A 27,072-nucleotide genomic window follows, 5' to 3' on the forward strand; every position below is an offset into this window, starting at 1 on the left:
AATTTTATATAGTTGATAGTTTCCAGCACAACAAAATCAACTAAACTTTTATTTTCGATGTGTGTTGCATTTTATTGTTTTTATTTCCCGTTTTCAAAGTCGCACAACTTTACCTTACAGGTCCATTCAGTGTTTCCAGTGTAAGTGTAGCAAAATTAAACTTGTTTATAAATTGCCTAAATCAAATTGTCATTAGGTATTTTGGAAATGACAAATTTGGCAAAAAAACAAGAAAATTGCAGCATTGATAAAGTTGAAGCCAATTCAAAAACATGTAGTTAATTTCTTTACAACTTAAAAGTAGAGAAATCTTATAAAGTGTCTACTATTGTCTTAAAATACACGGCATTCGGCTTAACCAATAGCAGGCTACGACAGCACATCAATGACAGTAATAAATATACCAAAACCTGAATATTGATGCTTTTTACTATCATCCCGATGAGCAAATCACTGAACGGACTTTTAATATCAGCTTATTCAACAGGCCCGACCCAATCACCAACGTCAACAGCAGAAGACGAAGGAGCATTTAGGCGTATGGTCTAGTTTTTCGTTTTTACAATAATGATTAATATAATACTACAATTATAATAATATCGAGATATTTTCTATAGTGTCGCTAGCGAATAAAAAGCGAATTTTGACCCACTGACCTATTGTTTACTAAAAAAAAAAAAAAGGAATACGCATGTAATGTGCTCAAAAACAAATAAACTAAATTCATAATTATTTAAATAATATAATAAATATATAATACTTGGCGTAGTCTGGTACCTTTACACAGAAAAAATAAATCTTAATTACTTAACATACTTGATTGGTTTAGTATATGCTATCAATTTTAAATACTACAAATTAAACATATCTGCTAATTTGCCTGACCATCATACGGTTGAGCACAATTACTCTATTAACTTAAACGCTTGGAGAATATGGGTAGCTGCAGTTTGATATCACATTAGTTAAACGACTCGCGATAATAATGGCAATAATCTCCCTTAAAATGGGAGAGGTGGGTGGGAAATAAATTGTTCATCGCGATTGCTGGTCAACAAATGCACTGACAAAATCCGCGATCTGAGTGACCTAGCGCCGCAGAAAGGACCGTTCTCATTAGCCGAAAACGATGCCAATCCTCCTGCCTTGGAAACTCCCGGGAGATAACGAAATGACAAAGCACGACCCGGGAGTCTCCACATGGGGTCAAAAGTGTTGTCTAACTGTTTTACGTCAGAAAATGTTATTAGAATGATCGAGGAATTCTTGTTTGAATTGGATTTGGTACGATTTGAAGCGCTAGGAAGCTTCAAACGGGTAACACGTTCCACTCACCGGAATTGAATGGCGGTCAGCGTGTGTCATTGATAGGTATGAGCCATCTCTGACCGCGGTTAATTCAATTTGATCAACCTTATGCGTGGCTGATGCACAGTATACTGTATATGATGCAGCAACTTGGGCGATGAAAGAAACCTTGTTCTACGGACCTTTCAACCAGGGTCGATGCTTTTTTTTAAATCTGTTTATAAATTCCAATTTTTAAGCTGGCCGGCGTTGTAATATTTTGCCTCAAACAGCTTATTTAAAAAAAAACAATTCTAAAACAGAAAACGAAAAATCTGAGTTGCTCGGGCCCGGAGACATTTTTTATTGTCTTTTTTTATATTTTTTTTTATCATACCACAACTAACACCATTTCCAAATACTCCACAGTCCACATGTTCACATCATTGTTTTTGCTTTAAGTTAATTGTGCTTAATATCATGGCCACAGAAATTACCGGGGAATTTCTTTTATTGATGTATTTACTACAACTACTTCATTGTGCTACTACTAACACTGTAATACAATTTATTTTCCATTTGTAATATAGTGGTTTAGGTAAAATGATAAATATACTTTATTTCTATTTGAAAATGTTGACATCACCGCACAATTTAATTAAGATTCTATTGGAATATTAGGGGTGATGCAATACTCTGTGTACTCCGAGATGATTTTTTTGGCAGCTCAAAGGGGAGACGGAGAAGGTTTTGTCACAGAGTTACATTGGGCACCTTTTCGATCTGACATCTTAAAAAGGCATTAAACAGTCAGAAAATGTTCAGACAAACAAATGTCTTGCTCTTTGAACTCGCATCATGCGGCAGGACAATATTATTTAAGATAATAATTATTAATTCAAATTTGAGATGGCGTACTCTTGTGAAGACCACAGCAGCGCTATAGAGCGCCACCTAACACGAAGAGAGAATTATACATTTGGATTTAAAAAAATTGTATATGTGGATATTTTTGGCACGTCGAAAGGGGCATACCATTTCGAGAATTCACCACTATGCAGGTACACACTATTACACAGAGTTTGAAATATACATTTGTTATTATTTATTATTAATGTAACCAAGCAAAGTAAATTTAAACTCATTAAACACAAACATAATTGAGATATTTACCTCAATATTTCGACATGTGCAACACACGTCCTCATCAGGAGAGTAAGGTATTCAACTCCATCAGTTCATCATTGGAGTCCTCCTCATGAGGATGTGTGTTGTACACATCGAAATATTGAGGTAAATATCTCAATATATATTTGTGTTGAATGAGAGTTTCAATTTACTTTGCTTGTTTATCTACAAACACGTATGAGCATACACAGTGACATAATTATTATTTTAACTATCTGAGTGCCAGTTTTAATTATCACTGTTAAGTAATTAAGTAACTATCTCTTAGCTTTTAATTGTCACTTTTTATGAAGCTCGGTTTAATTTTTAATTTTCGATTTGCTGAAGGAGAAGTTGTTTATGCAACAGGAGCACTTCATGCTCAAGTTTAATTTTTTTCATCTCTTCTTTCGCCTTTTCTATTTCTAGCAGCAGTAGTTTGCGCTGAAGGGTATCTGTGCTGGCTTGAGTCAGGTTGGCGTTGACTGCTGGGCAGTGGGTTTGGCAAAATTCTTCAAGATCATCCACTGTTGATGGTAGTAATGAATTGGACATCCAGGTCTGTTCGCTAACAACCGCGTCATCGGCTTGCTTTCCTGCTGTTAATACACAATTTAAATTAGTATCATTAACATCAATAGCAACAACAAGAATAAAAAACAAGGGAAAAAACACAAGGTCATATGCACCGCCCGTAATCATGGTAATACAAAGTAATATTTAATAGGTAATAGGTCATGCAATGCATAAGGAAGTTAAAGCAATAATGTGTGATTTGCATAAAGAATAGATTCTTATTTAAATGTTTGTTTTCACTGATCACATTATCCCCTTTTAATTTCGAGCCAAACAAATGAGGTCTAACGAAGAAATTGCGATTTCATTCCAACGCCTACAATGCGTGTACTACGCTCGCCGATATCGTATTACATGTAACTGCACGGAGAATCACGCTCGACGTGTGTACATACAAGCTGACATCCACGGTACATGTTAGCAAGCACTCGATCGTTGAACTCTGAATAAAACCGGGTAGTTAAAGTTAAATTTTACTATTATTAAAGTACTTCAGGCTTAGTCTTTTACGTGGTATTTTAGTACACCACTGGGCATTATAATTATGCAAAAAGTAGAAAATTCAGGGCGTCGATGTGAAGCAAATCACACATTATGGCTTTAAATTGGTAAGCTTACGTAATTTGTCAATTACACCATCATTCCCTACTTGGATAACTTCCTGGTTGGCAGGTTTGTCTTGTACCACTGACGAAGTATTGGTTGGAAGATTGGCTGGAGCAGAGGCAGGTGCAGGGTGTACAGTGACACTGATGTAATCGGTACCATTTGAATTATCTCCCCGCACCACAACTTGAAAGTTGTATTCACCAGCTGTTAACTGTATTTTATAGATGTAAACGATGTATTAATCATTTACCTAACCAACATTTGTGCTTAATTAACCCCATGAGAACTACCTGCCGATTGGCCAAAATGAAGTTTTCATTATCAATTGGCCCAATCAGCAACATTGTTAGAATAATTTCACCACGCTTCTCCTCGGCAACCGCTGGAGGCGCATCGTATTGTGAAATGTGATTCGACCGAATTGTGCTTGCTTCCCTGTTTGTGTGGTATCTCTGTAAACTCACTTTTTACTGTTCTTTCAACTACTGATTGTTTATGTGCGTTGGGGTGTTCGGGTGTGTGTTTGAATTAACTTTGTGCATCTTCTTCTTCTTCTTCTCCTTCTTCTTTTATGTTATGGACAAAATAGACAACTTGCCTTAGACAACTGTAATCTCTGCTCATGTCTTCCAGATATCACGGGAGGTGAGTTTTCGTCATAATTATCAAACGTAGAAGTGGGTAAGAGGACCCATTCAAATGAATAGGGTTCTCCTCCAGTTTGGGTGGCTGGTATAACATCTGCAAACAGGCTCACGCTATCCTCTTCTGGTAAGAATAGGTCTTTGTTTTCTCCTGTATTAACGTTGACTGTTGACATAATGCAGGCAGAACAAATTTAACGCTCGAGTTTATTGGTATTTCAAAAAAAAAAAAAAAAAAAAAAACATTCAGAGCTTTGTCAAGAATCACTGAACCGATACTAGGCTTGTTTGGTAAGTCTTGATATTGGCTTGCAAAAATGTTGTTACTTCAGTTGGTGAATAACTACCCAGAAGTACAACAACGTAGGTTCCAGTACTTTTTTTTTAAAGGTTGATTTATTTTATTTTTATACAATACATCCTGGCAAACCATAAGACGAACCTTTAAACTTACGAGGTCTATCAAGTACATTATCCTCAATCACCACTTCTTCCGTCTCCTCTATCGCCACTTCTTCCGTCTCCTCTATCGCCACTTCTTCCGTCTCATCTATCGCCACTTCTTCCGTCTCCTCTAACGCCACTTCTTCTGCCTCAGGTTCTTGGTATACATCTGGCTGTGCATTAATCCGAGATGGAGCAGGGTGCACAGTGACATTGATGTAAGCGGTACCAACTGAGTGGTCTCCACGTACCTCGATTTTTAAATTGTATTCACCTGCTGTTAACTGTAAATAGATAATTAAAACACTGATATTTAATCGATACAAGCACTGACTCTTATAGTACTACTGAAAAATAATATGTACTGAATTTATAACGTATATCACTAGTAAAAATTTACAATGAGAATTCGTTCAAAAGCGATGTGAATTGGACACAATTATGAGAATTGAAAACCCTGTGGGACTGACCGGAGCATGCTATACTGAGGCCAGAAAAATATTGTGTGCTCGCCCTCCACCGACCGACCCAAAATTGGCCAACATCAGGGTCACCTGTTTTCATTTTTTGTTTTGTTTTTAGATTTTTCAATGCTAAATTTGGTCAACAACATTTTGTTAAGAGCTGGGGTATGGGCGAACTTAAAGTACGGGTAACTGAAGAGGAAAAGCCACGGAAAACCCCAAATCACAGTAGCAGGTAGCAACTGGGCCGCCGAGTTTATTTTAAATTTTGGGACGTGTTTTTGTAAATTTAATATTTCTGCTGATATTTCAAAAAATGACTTGCCACAGACAAATCTTTGGGCACATACTTTATATATGTTTGAATGCAGTTTGGCGTGTACAATACGTTTTAAGCTTACCGTGAAATTAACGCTGATATATGGACATGTTCTTTTTAAAATTTATGTCTAATCATCGGCTTTTGCAGGCTACAGAATGCAGAATGGCTCATAATAGATGTCGTATTCGTCTATGTGGATCTCTTGACGATATAATTACTTTGAAATCATTGTGACAAAATTGAAATTTTCGTCTAGAAACAGGGTTCATAGCTGACTTCGAACAGCTGTAGTCTTCGTTGCCGTATCAATATCTCATAAAAAGAGCAAGACTATAGCGAGTGTGTTTATATTTCCCGCATGAAAGCTTGCAACTACGTCTATATTATACTGCTTTTGGATACGTTTGTTGAACATTATTTTGATTTATATTAAGGATATACCAAACTGTTATCAAACCAGTGTTCTGATTGGCACTTACATGAGGTATCTCTTTGTATAATGCCCCGCTATTCAGCAAGCCGACCAATGCCCGGTTGATTGGGTACTGTGATCTGTTGTGAAGCATACAGTTTACGACTGAGTTGTTTAGGGCGTGGTCAATACATTATCCTACAGGGAACACAGTAATGTGACAATGGAGTGAAAAACCCATTTTTGATTAGGCGCTGATATTAAAAGCACAACCCCTTTGCGTGCATAGCAGAAAAATTTTGTAACTAAAATACTAACTGCATTCGGCATTATACATTTATTTATTTATGTCTATTTATTTATTTACTGACTTATTTATTTATTTGGTAGATTAGTAGAATTCTAGCTCATTATAAATGTCCAAGTGTAACAACATTATGTGCTGCGATCAAGCATTAATCAATCGAAACTCGGATATATCAAATTTTCAGTTTCTTATAGAATAAGTAAAAAGCATTTGCAAAGCTGCATTTTGCAGAAAATCCCATTGAAATTGAACAACCAGTTCCAAAGAGTTTCCAAAACACCAGGCCTCAGGAAACGAAAGGAAATATTGCGTTTGTTTGGATATATCTCATAATCAATATTTCCGAGTTCTGACTGATTTTGCTTGATCGCATCACATATAAATTATACCTTAGACATCTGTAACATTATCCCATGGTTTCCAACCATCTGAGGGTGTGTTGCGTTAACCATAAACCTGCTGCTTGGTAATATTTCCCAATTATACATATAGGCTTTACCTCCAGGTTGAATGGGTGGTTTGACAACTGCTAACAGGTTCACACTATTCTCATCGGGAAGCTGCATTTCTTTGTTGTCTCCTAAAGTAACACTGACTGCTTGAATAAGTTAAAATGGAGTATTATAATAAAATCAGAATATGCCATCTATTAGTTAGACCTGTTTCTAGTGAACAATTGTGCAAGCTACCGGGTGTCCCAAAAAAGGTTACATGTAGATTTTTTTAAATAAAAAGTTTTATCCTTTTCATGACATAATATATGTACACTCTACTATTTTGGTACCCCTGAGAATGTCAAATTCACAACCTACGTACTTAGCCCGCATTCCCAGGCATTCCTGACCATGCTCTTTACGTGGCATAATGCAACACGAGGTTCATTATATCACCGTCACCACCACCGTGCATTTGACGGGGCACTTGAATAGGCACAGCCATAACATGGCAGATGCAGTATTTTGTTTACACTTAAAACTTGTTCAGTTTTATTTCAAGAGTTCATTTCACTATGTTGATGACAGCTAGGAGATACAGCGTGCAGAACTGCTTTTACCAATAAGACTGTACTGTTAAATATCAGAAACATAAATTTTTAATCATTTGCCATAAAATGTGTATTACATTGCGAATTTCAAAAAATCAAAATTATTTGATATCAGAAGGAAATTGTCTTCGTATTCAGAATGCAATTCGATATGTCTGATGTGCTCTAATGTCCCACAATAAATACTGTCCAAATGTTCATACCCCATCCCTTAAGTTAAATGCAAAATAAGAATTTATGTTATATTATATAATAAATAGAACATGTCAACTTACGTGGTTCATAGAGTTCACTATTTTCCGTTGGTGCAACAGCATCCTGGTTTTGGGGTTCCTCCGCCTGTACTTCTGATGCTGTATTGGTATAAGGCGGAGCAGTGTCCACAGGTGTAGTCGGTACCATAATAATGACAATGGAATCAGTATTACTAATATTTATTAGTATGTCATGTTTCTAGTTAGCTCTTAATCAGAGCACTCATGATACGATATAAGTGACATGATCAAGGGGAATGAGTCACATGTCAGCAATTCCGATTAGAAGTATTTTACATCATTTTCTGGCCGTTAATGAATGCTGCATTTTGTTGAAGACCCCATCAAAATCGGACATCTGGTTACCGAATTATGAGCAATTTATCAATGGCTGAAAACAATATAATATACTGTTTTTTGCCAATATCTCAAAAACAATATCAGCGACATCCGACTCATTCCTCTTTATCATGTCACTTAAGTCTAATGACTTGGGAACAAACCCTCTGATCACCTCACCTCCTCTCACCTAGGCTGTTTCAGCCTCTGTAGTATGAAGCCCTCTTCAACAATCAAGAATCCTCTGATCACTGAATATCAATGAAGTCCTGAGAATTCGCCTTCACTAGGCTGAGCGAAAGTCCAGAAAAAGCTGGTTTTAGTCCAGGTAGCTCCAGGCTAGTCCATATTAGTCCAGGTTAGTCCAGAGAGGATTGATTTACAACCCAGGTTAGTCCAGACTCTTGAAAATGAGTACAGACTGATCCATAAAAGTCCAGGTTAACCCAGGAAAGTCCAGGTTAGTCCAGAGAAGACAAGATTTGGCAGACACAAGCTGCTCATCATGTCTGGGCCCAGCTACTCCCTTTGTTATGCAAGTCATAAAATGTTGACCCATGAGATAATACTATTGATTGGTATTGATTGGCTATGTGATCATCATGGCTAGATTCTTTTCTCAAACTGTTACTTTCATATCATGTGTATGTGTTTGTTTTATGTTTGTTTGTCCTTTCTAAAGTAATAAACATAAAACGTTGTAGACTTCATTCGCAAAAGGTTAGAAAATGTTTCTAAAAAACGTTTAAATGTCAGGTTACATAAAGGGCATATAAAGGGTACAAAATTAAGTATTAACAAAATAGTTGGCAAAATGTTTGCAAAAAAATATTTTACAATAACATTTCTAAAACATTTTAAAAATATTGTTGTAGTGTGTTTTCATAAAAAATGTCTTAAAACGTTTTCTTGACCTTTATATAACCCGACATTTAATGTTATTAAAATGTTTTAATCTTAACCAAAACCAAAAATATAACCTGTTTAAGGGCTGGGGTATGAACGTTTGGGCAGTATTTATTTTGGGACATCAGAGCACATCAGACATATTGAATTGCATTCTGAATACGAAGAATGTCATTCTGATATCAAATAATTTTGATTTTTGAAATTCGCAATTTAATACACATTTTATGGCAAATCATTAAAATTGATATTTTGATATTTAACAGTACTTGAAGTAAACTTTATAAATCTGATGATTTATACTTAAAGTGTATGTAGGTGGGATGAAAAGCCGACGATCAATTGAAAATTTTGACCTTTCGTATTGAAGATATGGATTTTTTTCCCAAAACACCAAAAAAATTAGGTCTTTTGGGAAAAAATCCATATCTTCAATATGAAAGGTCAAAATTTTCAATTGACCGTCGGCTTTTCCTCCCTGCTACATACACTTTAAGAATATATCATTAGATTTATATAATTTACTTCGAGGACTGTTATATATCAAAATTTTAAAAATATCAAATTTTTATAATTTGTCATAAAATTTGTATTATATTGTGATTTTCAAAAATGAAAATTATTTGATATCAGAAAGACATGCTTCGTATTCAGAATGCAATTCGATAGGTCCGAGGTGCTCTCATGTCCCACAAAAATACTGTCGAAACGCAATAAACGCTCATTTTAGATCCCTTAAAACGTTTTAAAAACGTTTTTGTGCTTGCTGGGTCCCTACTTTGGTATTGGTTTGGAAGATTTCTTGCTCATTATAAATGTGTGTATAGGCCTACAATTATGGGATGAGTAAAAGTTGGAATAAATCATGAGAATCTATTTTTTTTATAAAACATTGATATAGATATGTACAGAACTAGGTAACAATATTGTTTACCTCATCTTAAACAACTTCTGTCATAGGCATAAATATTTATCTGTTCAAGAGCTTAACTTAATTATGGTTTTGAAGTTTAAGCAGTTCAAGCAAATAATCAATACAAAACTGCTCTTAAAACACCTTAAGAATAGCTAACAATGCACTGGTGAGAGCAGAGGTACTCAGAATGATGATTTGTATTGATTGGATCCATCATGTAGTAATAATATCATTGATTGAATCAGAGTGGCTGATTGATATAGAAAATGAAATCTTTACTACCGATTGCAGAAAAATAATACTATGTTCTTTTTCTATAGATCTATGGGCATTATGGTCTATGTAAGGAATTGTAATTTTTAAAATGTAAATTTAGAAGCAAGAAGTTAAAAATTGAGAAATAGTGGAAAACTACATAAACAAAAATTGGCCACTTTTACATTAGTTTTAAAAACTTTGTGTGTCCTACACTGTAGGCAGAAAACAAATTTAACACTGATGTGATATTTGTGGTAAAGTCTGAGTTTCATATCCTCTTATACCAGTAAAATTCAATTATATACCAAGTTTTACATGAGCTTTCATTTTATTGTTTTGTTGTTACCTAGTTCTGTACTTCTCTATATCAATAAAATAATGTTTTATAGAAAACATTGATTCCAGTGATTTATTCTAACTTTTACTCATCCCATAATTATAGGACTTTACACACATTTAAATTATAATGAGCAAGATATCTCTCAAAACCAATACCAAAGTAGGGATGTACTTCTACACATAATTGCTTATCTAAACCATAGAGTTCTAAACACACCCATATTAATCGTGGCGGTATAACTTATAAAACATTACTACAGTGAGGACAGACAAACACATGCACATGATATGAAAATAACAGTTGGAGAAAAGCATCTAGCCATGCATGATCACATAGCCAATCAATAGTATGATCTCATGGGTCAACATTTTATGACTTGCACAACAAAGGGAGTAGCTGGGCCCAGACATGATGAGCAGCTTGTGTCTGCCAAATCTTGTCTTCTCTGGACTAACCTGGACTTTCCTGGGTTAACCTGGACTTTTATGGATCAGTCTGTACTCATTTTCAAGAGTCTGGACTAACCTGGGTTGTAAATCAATCCTCTCTGGACTAACCTGGACTAATATGGACTAGCCTGGAGCAACCTGGACTAAAACCAGCTTTTCCTGGACTTTTGCTCAGCCTAGTGCTTCCATCTCGAAATATTTAATTTAACTAATTCAGCCACTTGCACTGGTCTATCTAGTTCATATCAGAGAGCAAGAGCAAGAGCTGAGCAAACTCTAGTAGCAGTAACTTTTTACCGGCTTAATTGATAATGGCTTTCCAAATAAATATCGTCCCGTTTCTTTGAAGGCGCTTTACCACGCCGCCATTCAATGAAAATATACCATTGCCATAACGTTCCATCCAGTGTACTTGGGCAAATAAGTTCGATGTCAAGTGAATAGGTAGAATATGTAAACTTACGTTTTTCCGTTGGTGCGATAACTTCCTGGTTGTTAGGTTCCTGCTGTATTTCTGTTGGTGTATTGGGGTGAGATGGTGCAGGGTGCACAGTAACATTGATTTTATCGGTAACTTTTGAATCATACCCATAAACTGTAACTTGCCAGTTGTATTCCCCGGCTGGTAACTGTATAATTATACCAAATTTGAGATAATTCCATTTAAAAAATACATTCAAATAGCTCGATTAGTATAGTATAACGTAGAGGCGCACCATTAGACTCTAGTGTATCTGGACAGTTTAGGTTGAGTTGTTTTATTTTGTTTGTTCGTTTTTTCGGAGGTAATGTTTTCTTCTTCTTACTACTACTTTGGAGATATTTTTCTCCAAGTTCAAAGGGGATATTTTAGTATCATGTTTGTTTTTCAAATATTTTTCATCGAGCTCAAGGGGAACGTATGCGACCTTTGGAAATGATTTCCCCTACAGTATAGGCGTTTTTTTTATTTTGCATGTGAAGTGGCTGATTATTTTTGTCTCATCTCAAGTAAGCAAAACCAAAATAAGCAGTGCATCATGGGAAAATGTCGATATCCAATGCCCGCGTAATACGAATACAATACAGGAACATACATCATTGTGGGTTTTATTTTCATTATAATGATGTTACATGCAAATGCACACTAAAACAACCATTAACAATTATAGTAGATCCATTTTCTATCTATTGATCACAGAGAATCCTTCGTGGAGCTGTTTTCAACATATTTATCACACTCGCGTAAAAATTCCATAGCAGGTAGAACGGCGATGTCGACTCTGGAGTCAAACATTTGACTGCCAAGAGCAACCGCTGGCGGTGCATCGTATTGTGAAACGCGAGAATTATTTCGCGAAGCTCAATAAATGTAATGCATACCTTAGACAACTGCAATTTATTTGAATGGCTTCCACGCATCTGAGGTTGCGACGTTGAATGAACACCATATTTACTGCTTGGTAGAATAGTCCATTCAAATTTATAGGGTTCTCCTGAAGGTTGGGTGGCTGGTACGACAATTGCAAACAGGTCCACACTATCCTCCTTCGGTAAGAACAATTCTCTATTAGCCCCAGTAATGACAGTAACTGTTTGAATAAGTTAGTGATGGAATAAACGAGATGATTTGAGTATTAATGAACTGATTTGCATAATTATCAAATTAATTATGCAAATAAGGGTGGCTAGCTTATTAAAGCGTAAATTATCAGGAAGTCATTAGGAACACTTTGACCAAGCTTGAAACCAATATTCTGTTTAATGAAAATGTTATGAACATTTTTGCATTACTTTTAGAAAAATATTGGCAAAAATGACATAATAATGAGCTCATTCAAGTCATATTTGCTCATTTACTGTATTGATTATTATTTGATAAAATCAATACAATACAAATCGTGTATTATAAAAACCGTATGTCCAATTAGCTTTAAACAAAAAAGCTTACTTATCTGTTTTCTTTGAACTAAACCTGCATAGAGCACTTCAAGAATGCCTCAAAGATCACCTTAATAGACAACTAGGGCATTGCAACAACACACCCCTTTGTAGTTTGGTTTTAAAATTTCACTTCTGTAGGCGAAGGTTAAGTCACATTTATGATATGTATGCCTTAAGGGGTACTACACCCCTGTAGTAAATTTGTGACTATTTTGGCATTTTTATCAAAAAATAATATTACACTGGTAACAAAAGTTATGTATATTATTGGGGCAAGGAATCCAATTACTACACTGAAATTTCAGTGACTCAAGACAAGCGGTTCAGTATATATGATAGGAAACGAGGTACATTCTAGCGGTACCTCTTTTCTTATCATAAATAATGAACCGCTTGTCTTGGGTCACTGAAATTCCAGTGTAGTAATTGGATTCCTTGCCCCAATAATATACATAACTTTTGTTACCACTGTGTTAATAGTTTTGATAAAAATGCAAAAATAGTCACGAATTTATCGAGGGGTGTAGTACCCCCTTAACGCTGAGTAAAAGCAACACTTATATCTAGGCCCTTTATTTTGTAAATTAAGTCTAATACTGGAAATAAAATTTGCAACTCACTTTGCTACGTTGCGTCCAAAAACTTCGGACCTCGCCAGGCATCTGATTGATGACGTTGTAATGACGTCAGGTGTTGTGACGTCAGACGTCGAGGAATGTCTCGTAACGCCGCGCCGGGACCCATGCGTGTAACAACTGAAAGCGGAGTCCCCCTTCCTTGTTGATGGCGGGCTCCTCCACTCTCTCCCAAATTGATTCTCTGACTCATCTTTTGAACCACCTCTCCTCTCTATCAAGGATGGCTGCTTCTTCAGGATTAAAGAAGTATTCAGTGTTCATATGGCAATGGTTGTATACAGCGGAGTTTTGAGCTTCGTTGGAACTCGGGCGTCTGTGTGGGTTTAAACGCCATCGTAGGGATGGTTTAGTTCCGAAGTCCTAAGTTTTCGGACGCAACGTAGCAAAGTGAGTTGCAAATTTTAGTTCCAGAATTAGATTTAATTTACAAAATAATGTTTTTGAACTACTGGATGAATAATCTACACCAAGATATCTAGTTTTAAGAGGGTGATACAGGTGGGTTGATTTTGGGTACTAGTTACTAAATATTCTTGAAGGATCCTAACCCTTTTGTAATCAATCACCAATGCTCAGATATTGTACCAGGTCGTTATTGGTATGAATGCTACATATTAGCCGATTAAAGTGCGTGACTTCCATGGTAAGGCGCAAGCCGGGGGGGGGGGGCATATCATCAATAATGGTTGGTATGCTATCCCGGAATTCAGAGATGACGTGTCTTCAGGAGCTGACGGCGTACCGGTAAAAGGTGTACATCAAATGTCTTCCTTTGCTTTAGTCGAACATCGCCTGGCAACATCCATAGAGGTGAGGAATGAGCTAGCAATTTATGGGTCTTTCGGAGCTCCGATTGTTAAAAGCAGGGGTCTTTCAGCGCTCTATTTTGCCAAAATCTTTCGAAGTCCAAACACGGGGGTCTTTCCGGGGTGTATACCAGTATGGTCACTTGCGTTAATGGGTGGGGTGGGTGTGTGGGGGAGTGAGGTGACTTTGTAGACTTACTTGCTCCGTCTTGTTTATTACCCTTGATTGGTTTAATTTCCTGGATGCCAAGTTGTTCATGTTCTTGGTCTGCTGCTAATATCGTAATGATGTGAGGTGGTGCATAGTGTTTGGTGACAAGGGGTAGTCGGTACCACATGGTTGTTTGTTACAAGTACATGTACAGAAATAGAACAACAGTTACTTGTTAAAGTTATCAACTATTTTAAACTGTTGCAATTTGGTAGTTCACATCTTGCGAATGGTAGTGAGCTTTGGCAACAATTGCATTGATATAGCGAGTGTGTAGAAGGATTCAAATATCACAGATATACTTTTATATGTTGCAAAGAGAGCTGAAACCACATCCCTTGCTTTTGCAAAACGTACATAACTCAATGAAGTTTTCAAAATTATTATAATATATAAGTATACCCTTAATGGGATCATTAGTATTAAAGCATATATAATAAAGCTAATAAAGATGGTGATACGCGTGGACAATAAAATGGATTTTGGTGAACTGCAAATATTTTTGAAGGATCTATACCCTTTTGAAATACAATCAATCACCAATATTAAGCTCAGATATTGTTCCAGATCGTTTAATTGGTTTGGGATATATCTGAAAATTTAATATGACCATGTGAAGACGTAATGTAAACATTAAGACTTAGTACCATGCTTACGTGATCCATCTATTTCACTATCCTCACTCAGTGGCGTATCCAGTGGAGAGAGCGGGAACGGCCTGGCTGCGGCACTGTCCTTTCTTGGTATTATAATTCCCGGGCTGTCAAGTTCTTTGTCTGTACCTAATAGGTATTGACGTGAAGTGGTACGTCAGCCTGTTTCACTGGCCTATCTAGTGCACCTCAGAGAGGGTATGTCATGGTTTTTACATTTGGTTTTTAAGATAACAACTTGATTGAGGACCCGACATTAAGTCCCCGAAGCTGAGCAAGACTCTCTAATATTACAATAACTTTTTACCGGCTTAATTGATATTGGTTTGCCAAATAAACATAGTTACATTTCTTTGAGGGCGCTTTACCACCCCGCCATTGAATTTAGCCTAGGTTCGAGGCTTCTGGGCTCTGGAATGGTGATTTTTTTTTTCTTTTTCAAGTTTTTTTTTTTTTTTTTTTTGCTTCTCGATTTTTTGCTCCTGTCCACCCACCTCTGATCTGTACATGATAATATCAGATTGCTACCTCTTTTCGTTGTCATGGTTCTGAGAAAATAACCAGAGAAATTGCTGATTCCAACCAGTTTGTATGTCTTACTCACAACACTGTAAAGTTCTCAGTCTATTGTAGGCTCCTTCTAATTATTTACGCGGCAAGAAAAAAAAACACCATCCCAGAGCCCAGAAGACTCGAACCGAGGCTACATTGAATTCAGACCTGATTGAATTGAAAATATGCCATTGCCATTACTTCATTCCAGTGTACTTAATCTTTTTAAGTTCGATGCAAAGGGAAAATTTATGTCATATTATGAAATAGGTAGAATATGTTAACTTGCGTTTTTCCGTTAGTGCGATAACTTCCTGGTTGTTAGATTCCTGGTGTATTTCTGTTGGTTTATTGTTGTGATATGATGCAGGGTGCACAGTAACATTGATTTTATCGGTAACTTTTGAATCGTACCCATATACCGTAACTTGCCAGTGGTATTCCCCTGCTGGTAACTGTATAATTATATATATCAAAATTAATATATTTCCATTTAAAAATACATTCAAATAGCTCGATTGGTCGAATATAACGTAGAGGCGCACCATTAGACTCTAGGGACTATGGACAGTTTAGGTTGTGTTTTTTTTTTTTTTTTTTTTTTTTGGCTGTTGTTTTTTTTCGGCGGTAACGTTTCCTTTCTTTTTTTCTTCTACTTTGATGATATTTTTCTCCAAGTTCAAAGCGGATATTCTAAGTATCATGTTTGTTTTTCAAATATTTTTCATCGAGCTCAAGGAGAATGTATGCGACTTTTGGAAATTATTTCCCCTATCAGATAATGAGATAACAGTTTTTGGTGTGGTTTTTTTTTCAAAGTCAAGTGGTTGAATTTTTTTTTTTTTGAAAAAAACTGCCACTGTAAAGCTAATGGTACGTCCCTTTTTCAATTATCGCGTTTCCTAATACGATGCGCCTCCAGCGGTAGCTGGTCGAGGCCAAAATACGCAGTGCATCATGGGAAAATGTCGACATCCAAAGCCCGCATAATACGAATACAATACAGGAACATACATGGGTTTAAATGTCATCATAATTATGTTACATGCAAATGCACACTAAAACAACAATTTACAAATATAGTAGATCCATTTTCTATCTATTAATCACAGAGAATCCTTCGTGGAGCTGTTTTGAACATATTTATCACACTAGCGTAAAAAATCAATGGCAGCTGGAACGGTGATGTCGACTCTGGAGTCAAAAATTTGACTGCCAAGAGCAACCGCTGGCGGCGCATCGTATTGTGAAACGCGAGAATTATTTCGCGAAATTCAATATTGTAATGCATACCGTAGACAACTGCAATTTGTTTGTATGGCTTCCAAGCATCTGGGGTTGTGACGCTGAATGAACATCATATTTACTGTCTGCTAAATAAGTCCATTCAAATTTATAGGGTTCACCTGAAGGTTGGGTGGCTGGTATGACAACTGCAAACAGGTCCACACTATCCCCCTTCGGTAAGAACAGTTCTCTGTTACCTCCAGTAATGACTTTAACTATTTGAATAAGATAAAAATGGAACAGAAATAAACAAGAATTGAAAAGTCATAAAATACACTATGGACCACAATAGCATCATCCTAATGGCATAGTCCAATAACCTCAATTACATCACCATAGTGCAAAATGTGACCTCAAGTTGAGTATGAGTTTTTGTACCCAAATTTTCAAAGGTCATTCAATGTATGTGCAAATGTATTGGGGTTAAAGAACTGTGCCGTGATAGATGAGCATGCTGTGGATCGTAGTGATAGATACATTTGTAGAATTCTAGAAATGAAACTTGATTAGATTTTTTTGATTATCAAACCCAAACTACTCACTAGTTTTAGACTTTTGCCATCTTGGCTGATGGCTTCTTCAGAATGACCATTGTGATCCACTTTTCCCGCGGGATAGGCGACCGCTTCCGGCGATTTTCGCATCCCTCGGTGGATCGTATACATGGTCTAGAGAGTAACTACCGATGTCCCTGTTGACTGTTTTACCCCCCCCCATCCCGCCTTCTAATCCAAATTGCTTCTCTGATCAGTCTTGTTTGTTGGTTTCCGTCTTTCTCGAGTAATAGGCTCCTCCCAATTGATAACATGGCACTTGATTGCAACGTGGTAAGTTATGGCGGATTTGTTTAGTTCTGAAGTTGACATTGTTCTAGTTTTCTGGTGTATATTTTCTGTTTGCGACTTTTCCGCATCTTTCTGGTGTCATTTTAGACGTACTCCAATGAACCCGGGCCAATGGACGGCCTGTCTCGCCAATGTACGACTTTATCGCACCCTTTGCAACCAATCTCTGTCCCAGTTGTCTTCCAGACTGTCTGATGCATAATTTTGTTCAGTAGGTGCAGTTGATCTGGTTTAGGCAGCCACATCGTTTTTCAATTGGGACTCAGGGTCCTTCGGTAAAACAAGGATTTTGCGAAGAGTCGCGTAGGGTTTGAAGCTGATGGCTACTCCGTAGGTTTTGAATATACGCTAAGGTTTTTGCGAGATGCCGCCCAGAAAGGGTAGCTCTACGAACGGTGGAACTACTAAAGGGTTTTCATTCGGCATACTAAATCGCTCGTATTTACACGCATTATGAGTTCAGCGAATCGTAAATGCACCCTTTGCGTTCATGTTTAATTTGTAGTAACGATTTGAATGAGATCGAGGCAAATTTCGAATTGCGTTTTTCATAAGGTCATTGTCAAATATCAGCATAGCTACACTAAGCCAAAAAAGAAACTTATAATATTTCACAAGGTCATATCTTAAAATCCTGTCCATCAAAATTAACCAAAATTACACACAGGATTGCCTCAATACTCTACTCTAAACACGTGTTAGTAACCAATCAGTTGGCCAACTGACACAACCGCAAAATGCACTGATATGGAACAACTTCCTAGACCACATTCGCAGCCCTATTGGCATCCAGCAAAAGAAATCTGTGAGAATGGCATCTTGAATCACAGGTCACAGCCAACAATTTTAACACCATTAAGTTAAAAACATTAAAGAGAGTCAAAACAAACTTACCAGGATCATCATGTCACATGTCCAAACAAATAATGAAGTCCTTTAGTAACGGGAAGTATGGGGCAATCTTCCCCAGGATATCATCAGGAACTTGGTTGAAAGCATGAGAAGCAGGTGCACAGCATGCGTGCAAGCGCACGGTGGACACGGTGGACCGTTACTAAAGGACTTCATTATTTGTTTGGACATGTGACATAATGATCCTGGTAAGTTTGTGATCTGTTTGTATCGGTTGGTTGCCATTCTCACAGATTTCGTTTGCTAGGTGTCAATAGGGCTGTGAATGTGGTCCAGGAAGCTGTTCCATATCAGTGCATTTTGCTATTGTGTCAGTTGGACAACTGCTTGGTTACTGACATGTGTTTAGAGTAGAGTATTGAGGCAATCCTGTGTGTAATTTTCGTTAATTTTGATCGACAGGATTTTAAGATACGACCTTGTGAAAAAGTATAAGTTTCTTTTTTGGCTTAGTGTATATATTGATTGGTACCAATTGCCGTTCAATATAGACAGCTATATGGCGTGCAACAACCCACCCCTTTGTAGTTCGTGTTAAAAAAACTCTTTTCTAGGGCGAGGCTTAAAGCCACAATGCGTGGTTTGCATAAAGAATAGATTCCTATTTAAATGTTAGTTTTCACTGACCACACTGTCCCCTTTTAATTACGAGCCAAACAAATGAGGTAAAACGATGAAAAGTGTTTTTTCATTCCATTAGTTCGCCGACCGTATTACTATCATGGACATTGGCGTAGCTTTACACAGCTAAGACGAACAAACAATACGTAAAACGAATAGCGATATTCACACAGTTTATACGTCAAGACGTAAGACGAATAGCGGTATGCACACAGTTTATAAGTCACTGCTTAACTGATAATAACAGATATGCACGTGATGTGTTTGGCCACCACTCGATCGGTGAACTTAACATTTACTGTAATTAAAGTATTTCAAATGGTATTTTAGTACACCATTGGGCATTACAATCATGCAAAAAGTAGAAATTCAACAAAAATTATGGGCGTCGCTGTGGAGCAAATCACACATTATGGCTTTGTGTAATGAGATGAGGTCGTGCAGTTGTTTAGTGGCATTGAGTTAATCGATACCACATGATACAAAAATAGACCAGCAGTTATTTGTTAATGGGATAATTAGTATGAAAGTATAAAATAACGATAATAAAGACGGTGATACTGATACGTATAGAATATAAAATGGATTTTGGCGACCTGCAAATATTTTGAAGGATCTATACCCTTTTGCAAATGCATTCAATCCCCAATGTTAAGACTCATATATGGTTCCAGATCGTTTACTTGGTTTGGGTTTGAAAATCCCATGGCTGTCAAGTTCTTTGTCTGTTGCCAATAGTGTATTAATGTTAGGTGGTACAGAGTGTTTAGTGACATTGAAGTAATCAATGTTTGATATAAAAATATACAGAACAACACTTATTATAATCAATAATCCCAATCGCCATTCTAACTTCCGGTTTTTGAGAGCAGTTTTGGGACACTTTGACCTCTGACATATCGGGAAAATTGACGTAATTATTATTAATTTTCTTATTATTGTCTTAGTGTTGATCATTAAAAAAACTAATTAATTAATTTATAGAATACTAATATTTTTTATAATAATTATAAAAAAATGACATGATCAAGGGGAATGAGTCGCATGTCGACTCTGGTCGAAATTGAGTTTTACATAAGTTTCTAAAAGGGACATTTAGAGCTTTCAGAAACTGAAAACCCCAAGTTGATACGACTTTTCTTTGCGAAGTTATGTCACTTTATCAATCGCTGAAAACACTAGAAAACAAAAGAATTTTAACACTTTCTTTGCCAATATCTCAAAATCAATGTTAGCGACATCCGACTCATTCCTCTTGATCGTGTCATAATTTTGTTTTGATTATTTTAAAACATTTTAGATTATATTTTGTACGTACAAAAATCCAATATTTCTGAATTTTCTGAAAGGTCAAAGGATAAAGTGTCCTAAAACTGCAAAAACTGTCCTACAATGCATTGCAAACTTCCAATGCCGATTTGGCTTATATTAAAGCATATTCGTCATTTGTCAGTTACAATTTTCCCTTGCTGTGTTTCAAATCATGAAGCAAGCCAATCAGTGTGAAATATGCTAAATTGGTGGCTTTTGTAAACATTGTTTCACTATAATTTATCTTGCATCTTTGTTTGCGCATCGGGTGGCCACATTCTAGTCCTGTTTTGTTACTTTTATTTTACAAATGTTTCCTCACTTGCCTTCACCATTTCTTCCTTTCTGTTCCATTTTAAAACAACAGTTACATAGATAATAAATAAAAGTATGTTTATTGAAACACTTCATGCACAAACTATGAGAATCTGCAAAACTTACATGGTCCAGTAGATTCACTATCCTTGTTAGGTAGGTCAGCTGGCGGGTTGTTTTTGACTGCTACTGTTGGTTAATTGAGATCATATAATTATTATGAAAAAAACAAACAAAAAAACAAACACCAAGAACAAACAATAATACACAAAAACCCTATTCTAATTTGTTTGTATCAAATACATTTGGAATTTTGTTTATTGTCGCTGCACCTATTTTGATATTCGCGAGGGCGCTCTAAAATATTATGACGTCATAAATAACTGCCCGCTATATAGAATGTCAAGTTGTAAATCATTATTTAACGACTCACTATAGACGAGTCCTATGTCACGTATTCCTACACCTCAATGACAGCCATACCTGGGTCCCCATAGGTCTATCCCACCTTAAATGTGAAATGCTGTGGCATTGGCGGGGATATTAAATGCATTACATCACCCGTGTGACACGCAGACAAACGAATGATGACTGTTTACAACACAATACAATTCAACATTGGTTCTTAAGCTGATTTAATCCACCTAGTTGGGCAGTAACAATACCAGTTTGGTGCAGATGGGACCCAGTAATGGCCGACTAAATTCTAACCATCACTTGGCTCGTTAGATTCGTCTATACCATTTTTCACCCTGATGTGGCAGTGATATCAACTTTGGCGTTGAGTCAGCTGTTTAGCGGCGTCTTTAAGCGCGTGCGTATGCCAGCGCTTTGAGCAAAAACACTAGCTATTTGAAGTTGCGCCAATGCGATCACATCAGAGTGAAAAAATTGGTTTACCCAGCGGAGCATAATGTGTAAATACCAAGTGGTAAGCGGTACATTTCATAGACTACTCCGTAGTCCACTTGCCCATTGTCATGATTGTGCATACTCTGGATATTGCATTTAAGCTTAAAACTCCGTTTTAATTAATTTGTGCACAATTGATAGATTTTCACAACTGATCATCTTTTCAGTCACCGTACTCCCTCTGTATGTTAGCTTCCCAAGTGGACTACTGACTTTGGATTGAATGATTAAATGAATCTGGTGATTGTCGTTATTGTTTAAATCCCCCCAACATGTACCATTACCATTAACTATACATGGTACACATCTATCTTTGGAATGCGGCGCTTTTGTGCTGGCGCGAAAGTTGGTGGATGAACGTACGTATCTAGCACGTATTGTACAACCATGCATAGTCTTGTGGTTAGATTTCATGCGCGTATTTGGGGGGGCTTTTTTTTTCTCTTCACTTTTCAAACGACTGAAAAAAAAAAATTGGGTCAACCTTTTCGGGCTGTCGAGGAAGGGGCGGCAAAATTGAATTTCCTTCAGCCCCCCGGGTCGGAGCGGCCACGGTACGCTAGTGGATTTGATTGATAAACAAGTATGATTGACAGTGTGTTTTAGAGAACGAAGTCCCTGGGTAAAGTTCTGCTTAAAAGTGAAAGTCCATAGTCGATTTTAACTCGTAATAAACTGGCAGATTCTAAAATTAGAATTGTTCAGTATTGAAGTGCCATTATAGTTATGCCATTATGATATGTTGCATTAAATAATATAAGCCTACGTATACTTTACTTTTACTGTCACAAATATAATTATATAAACTTTTTCATAACCATTTTATACTAGTATTTTAATGTAATAAATATCAGTATAATTTCGAGTTCAACTGAATGCGTTCATCATGATTAATATACGTATTTTTATTTATCAAAAATCGACTATGGCATAGTCTATACATTTCTTAGAGTCTGTTTACTTACATGATTTTGTTATGTACGCCGTATTACTTCTGGCCATCTTGTCAACATCTGCCATGTCTGCCCAGGCTACACATTGACACCAAATGCGACCAGAATCGAAGTCGACGTCTTTGTTGGGTAAAGCTGAAAGACACAATTCAATTCAATTTAGAAAAAGAAAATAATCGATAAACAAGGAGTAAAAAGGTGATATAAATCATGAAGGAATAAGGGTAAATATTGAAACAGTGGCAGAGACAGAAGCTGGCCGTCAACATCAAAACACGCATGAGAAAGCAAATCATAGAGAGGTAGAGATTATAAAGAGTAAGCAGTGGCGTAGTCAGGAGGAATGGGGAATGGCCTTTTCTGTACTTTTTACCCAATATTTGACGCTTTTTTGGGCCCAGCCCTTGAAAGTTATCTTGCCAACCTTGCCCCCCCCCTCCCTTTGAAAGATTGGGAGAAAGAAAATGATTTTTACAGTCAATCAATACGACGTTCGACTATGGTGCGAGAGGTTGTGTGTTCGAACCCTGGTGTTGCCTATAGTATGCTCTCGTGGAAAAATTGAAATCCATCTAGACATCCCAGCAAACACAAAAGCGGTTTAAAAACGTTTTAAAAAAAAGTTATATTTTGGCTTTTGGTCTACTAGGTAAAAACGTTAAAATGTCGGGTTATATAAGGTCGTGATAACATTTTAAAACATTTTGTATGAAAACACACTACAACAATATTTTTTCAAAACTTTTTATTATAAACTATTTTTGCAAACATTTTTGCCAAATATTGTGTCAATACTTAAATAACCATGATAACATTATGTTAAAATATTTGAACCCAGCAAACACAGAAATGTTCTTAAAATGTTTTTTGTTTTGTTTTTTTCAAAACCTTTTTATAACATTTAAATGTCGGGTTATATAAAGGTCATGGAAACGTTTTTAAAACGTTATTAAAAATATTTTGGGCAAAATTTTCTCAAAATATTTGTTCAACCCCAAAATAAAATTCTGTTTAGAATGTTTTGTTTTCAAGAAAGTTTTTGGAATGTTATTAAAACATTTTTATACCCTTTATATAACCCGACATTTAAACGTTTTCTGTAAAACATTTTTGTTTGCTGGACAGTAGATTATCAAAAATGTTTTTTAAGGTTATGAAAACGTTTTATACTCTTAATATACCCTTTATATAACCCGACATTTAAACATTTTCTGACAACGTCGACAATGTCGAAAACGTTTTGTGTTTGCTGGGATGCTAGACAAGAAACTTACTGTTAGTTTGTCTTGTAAACCCGTACGATACTCGGGGAGCTGATCCTGGTTGCGAAGGTTATTTGTGGAATTTTAGGGTGTGCGCTCTTGAAGCAGCAAAGTCCCTGAATTGTTGTTTAATGATTTATGGAATGACGTGGGCCGTCAGCAACAACATGTAAAGTGTGCTGAGGCTTGTGGATCAACGTCTAGGCATTGTGCGTAGCGCACTATAAATCACTGCTTTTTAGTAGACATGGTAGAGATTGAAACAAACAGAGAGGCAGAATCTGTATACCGAAAACTGAAAGATCTAGCACAAAATAGCGAATTTGACCGTTTTTCCGTAAGATAATATTGAAATACGACTGAGCCTAGACGATACTACTTACTTAGCTTAACATGCATCACGTGATCTTTTTCAAACTCAGAATCTTCGTCACTGTCCACCCATTGTTCATTACACTTAAAGAATAACCCCATGGCTGGTCGAGCTTTGCAGGATAGCGTGACCTTTCCATTGTTTACCACGGACGCATTCTGCGGATGTTCAAGGAATGTTGGGATGGTTGTTGGGTCATCGTCTTTCGCCAAGTCTGTAAATAGGTATAACACAAGAGTTGTTGTTTTCTGATTCAGAGAAATCTAGAAACAAGATGGGATATCTTTTTCACGGAATCTGCTAATAACATATGAGTATATATCGGATTTTACAAATTTGAATTTGATAATTATGATATTGTGGTATCTTCATCTGTGATATAGTCAGTTTAGGGGAGGGGACGGAGGTGTGTACAAGCTAATGAGTCCAAACCAAAGTGCAAAAACGTTGCAAACTGTTTATAACTGGTGTAAAGATTGGAAATGTTGTTTTCAAGTAATAAAAATATCTGAAGAAGATTTCAAATTCAAAAGGCGATATGCCATTTTATAGGTTTTTTATTTCTTTATATTTTTTTAGTTAAGGCCACCAACATTTATCCTATTATGCTAGATATGTTATTGGACGCTGCTTTTAAAATGTACAATGTATATGTTTGAATTTGAAACTATGATATTATATTATCACGTGTTATAATTACCTCAACCCAAGAAAAATATATATATCACTCTTCATAATATTATGTTCGTCAATTAATACGTTTTTTAAATGTTTATTATCATATCAGATTTTACGAAATCTCGATTTCTAGTATCTAGAATTAGTATACAATGATTACTGCCAACAAGCTCATAATTTAAATAAATAAATAAATAAATAAATAAATAAATAAATAAATAAATAAATAAATAAATAAATAAATAAATAAATAAATAAATAAATGGTAAATCATGTACATGATTTTATGCCATTATACGATTCGGTCAAGTGTTAATAGCAACAATATAATAATGTCCTACAAACACAACAAATTGGCTGATTTTAATTAAGTGTAAGTTGGGACATGTGTAAACATTACAAATCAGGTTTGAAAAAAAAATCCATTTTAAAAGATCGGACATTATGACTTTTAGCATACCTTGTGCAGACGTGTTTGACGAAACACACATCCATACCACGACGAAAACGAAGGCTCGAGCTGACCAAAATATCATCTTGGTTTATCCTCTACATAGGTTTCTTCTTCACATTGGTGTCTTCTATTGGAGCCGATACATAAGCACTGCTTCAGTAACAGACCAGTGAAAACAAGTAAAATTAATGGTAATGCGTCACACATACCTATTAAAGTGTAGACGTGGTATGCATGATTACCCGAAATTCTTTGCGCGACCATTAAAGGGGGTTTTCAATATTTTAGCACAATTCCCTACTTATGTTATTAAACTCAGTGATTATGAAACTTCTCAACAAAAACTTGCCCGTGATGGTTACACTCATCTCATAGGTAGTCATGATGTACATGTACCCGGGCCTTCCCCAACAATCGATCGATGTAATACAGACTTGACATAAGTATGGAATATTTTTTCTCAAAAAATTCCAAGATTGGTCTGCACGGATAAACCGCACGGGCTAAATTTTAATTGGAGTATGTCGGGAGATGGTGTAAAATATTTGTTTGATAGAAAATGTGCTTTGTAGTGAATTAGCTTAAAATGGCGGATTTAACAAGATTACATTTGAGTTTTGTGTGGGTAAAATTTCCGAATTTTTGCAAGATTATTGTGATATTATCAAATGTGTTGAGGATTGAGGTGATATTTACTGAATCCTGATACCAATAAATGTTCGTCAGAACTGAAATGTACTTGTAATCTACCAGTTTTGAATGCGGAAGGAGGTTTAAAAATGTGTCTCTTAAAGGTGATACGCACTCAGTTTGAAAAGCTCAATTTCAGCCTCTCTAAATCCGCCATTTTAGGTAAATTCACTACATCGTGAACAACATAATGTAAACTCGTGAAAAGCATTTGCCTATCAAACAATTATTTTACACAATCTCCAGACACACCACAATTAGTATTTAGCCCGTGCGATTTATGCAGACCCCTTCCGGACCAGTCGTGATATTTTGGGAAAAAATATTCCATACTAAATGTCAAGTCTGTAAATAAACTACCGGAGTATGCTAATAAAGGGCCATAATTATACAAGCCTCGAAATCAGCAATGAAAAAATACAGCAGCTGCCGTTAAAACCTAGTACCGTTGTATATTTCCTTTAAATGCAATAATATAATCATATCATGTATTATTTTGCAATTATAGTAAATGCTCTCCCATTTTGTTATTTAGATACAAAGGTTGGGTAATTGTGTTATATAAATATTAACTGTCTAAGAGTATTAGGCTGAAAAAATGTTATGTCTCAAGCCACGCGCGCGTTCGTTTTTGTTACACGTCCGTGTCAGCTGAAACGGTAAAATCTTTTTTATTTTCCTTTTTTTTTAGTATTTTTGCCGTAAAATCATGAAATTCTGCGACAAATTTGGAAGAAAAGTTACTTGATTCGATACTCTCATTGTTTATGTATGAAACGATAAATCAACCAAAATGTTATGCTGTATAGTTTTGAACACTCGGAAATGATATCTGAATTAAAAATTTAGTTATAAAAAATCTAAAAAAAAAAAAAAAAAAATCATTCCGCATTCGTTTTTGAAACTGCCATGGGCTTTGAGACATAACGATTATTTA

General features: G+C 36.1%; 1 protein-coding gene across 9 annotated transcripts; it reads right to left on the bottom strand.

Annotated features, from left to right (window-relative positions):
• Positions 1-25,651, bottom strand: LOC140141452 (uncharacterized). Of its 9 annotated transcripts, none has more exons than XM_072163311.1 (16): positions 25,452-25,651; positions 24,324-24,527; positions 22,691-22,813; positions 20,940-21,002; positions 16,816-17,024; positions 15,812-15,977; positions 14,965-15,099; positions 14,306-14,380; positions 12,102-12,310; positions 11,203-11,368; positions 7,553-7,630; positions 6,622-6,830; positions 4,738-5,011; positions 4,238-4,449; positions 3,649-3,850; positions 1-3,050 (listed from the first exon to the last, which is right to left on the bottom strand). In XM_072163311.1, exons 1-16 carry the CDS (start codon positions 25,525-25,527, stop codon positions 2,782-2,784), a joined length of 2,670 nt encoding a protein of 889 aa, XP_072019412.1. In that variant the 5' UTR covers positions 25,528-25,651; the 3' UTR covers positions 1-2,781. The 9 variants fall into 9 exon arrangements, with proteins under 9 accessions (XP_072019412.1, XP_072019411.1, XP_072019414.1 ...); XM_072163310.1 differs by having other exon boundaries at positions 1-3,053; positions 20,940-20,999; positions 25,452-25,650; XM_072163313.1 differs by having other exon boundaries at positions 1-3,053; positions 14,306-14,377; positions 14,974-15,099; positions 25,452-25,650.
• Between the last annotated feature and the right edge of the window lie 1,421 nt (positions 25,652-27,072).

This window comes from Amphiura filiformis, chromosome 19 (assembly GCF_039555335.1).
Source record: "Amphiura filiformis chromosome 19, Afil_fr2py, whole genome shotgun sequence".
In the NCBI taxonomy this organism is placed as follows: Eukaryota; Metazoa; Echinodermata; class Ophiuroidea; order Amphilepidida; family Amphiuridae; genus Amphiura; species Amphiura filiformis.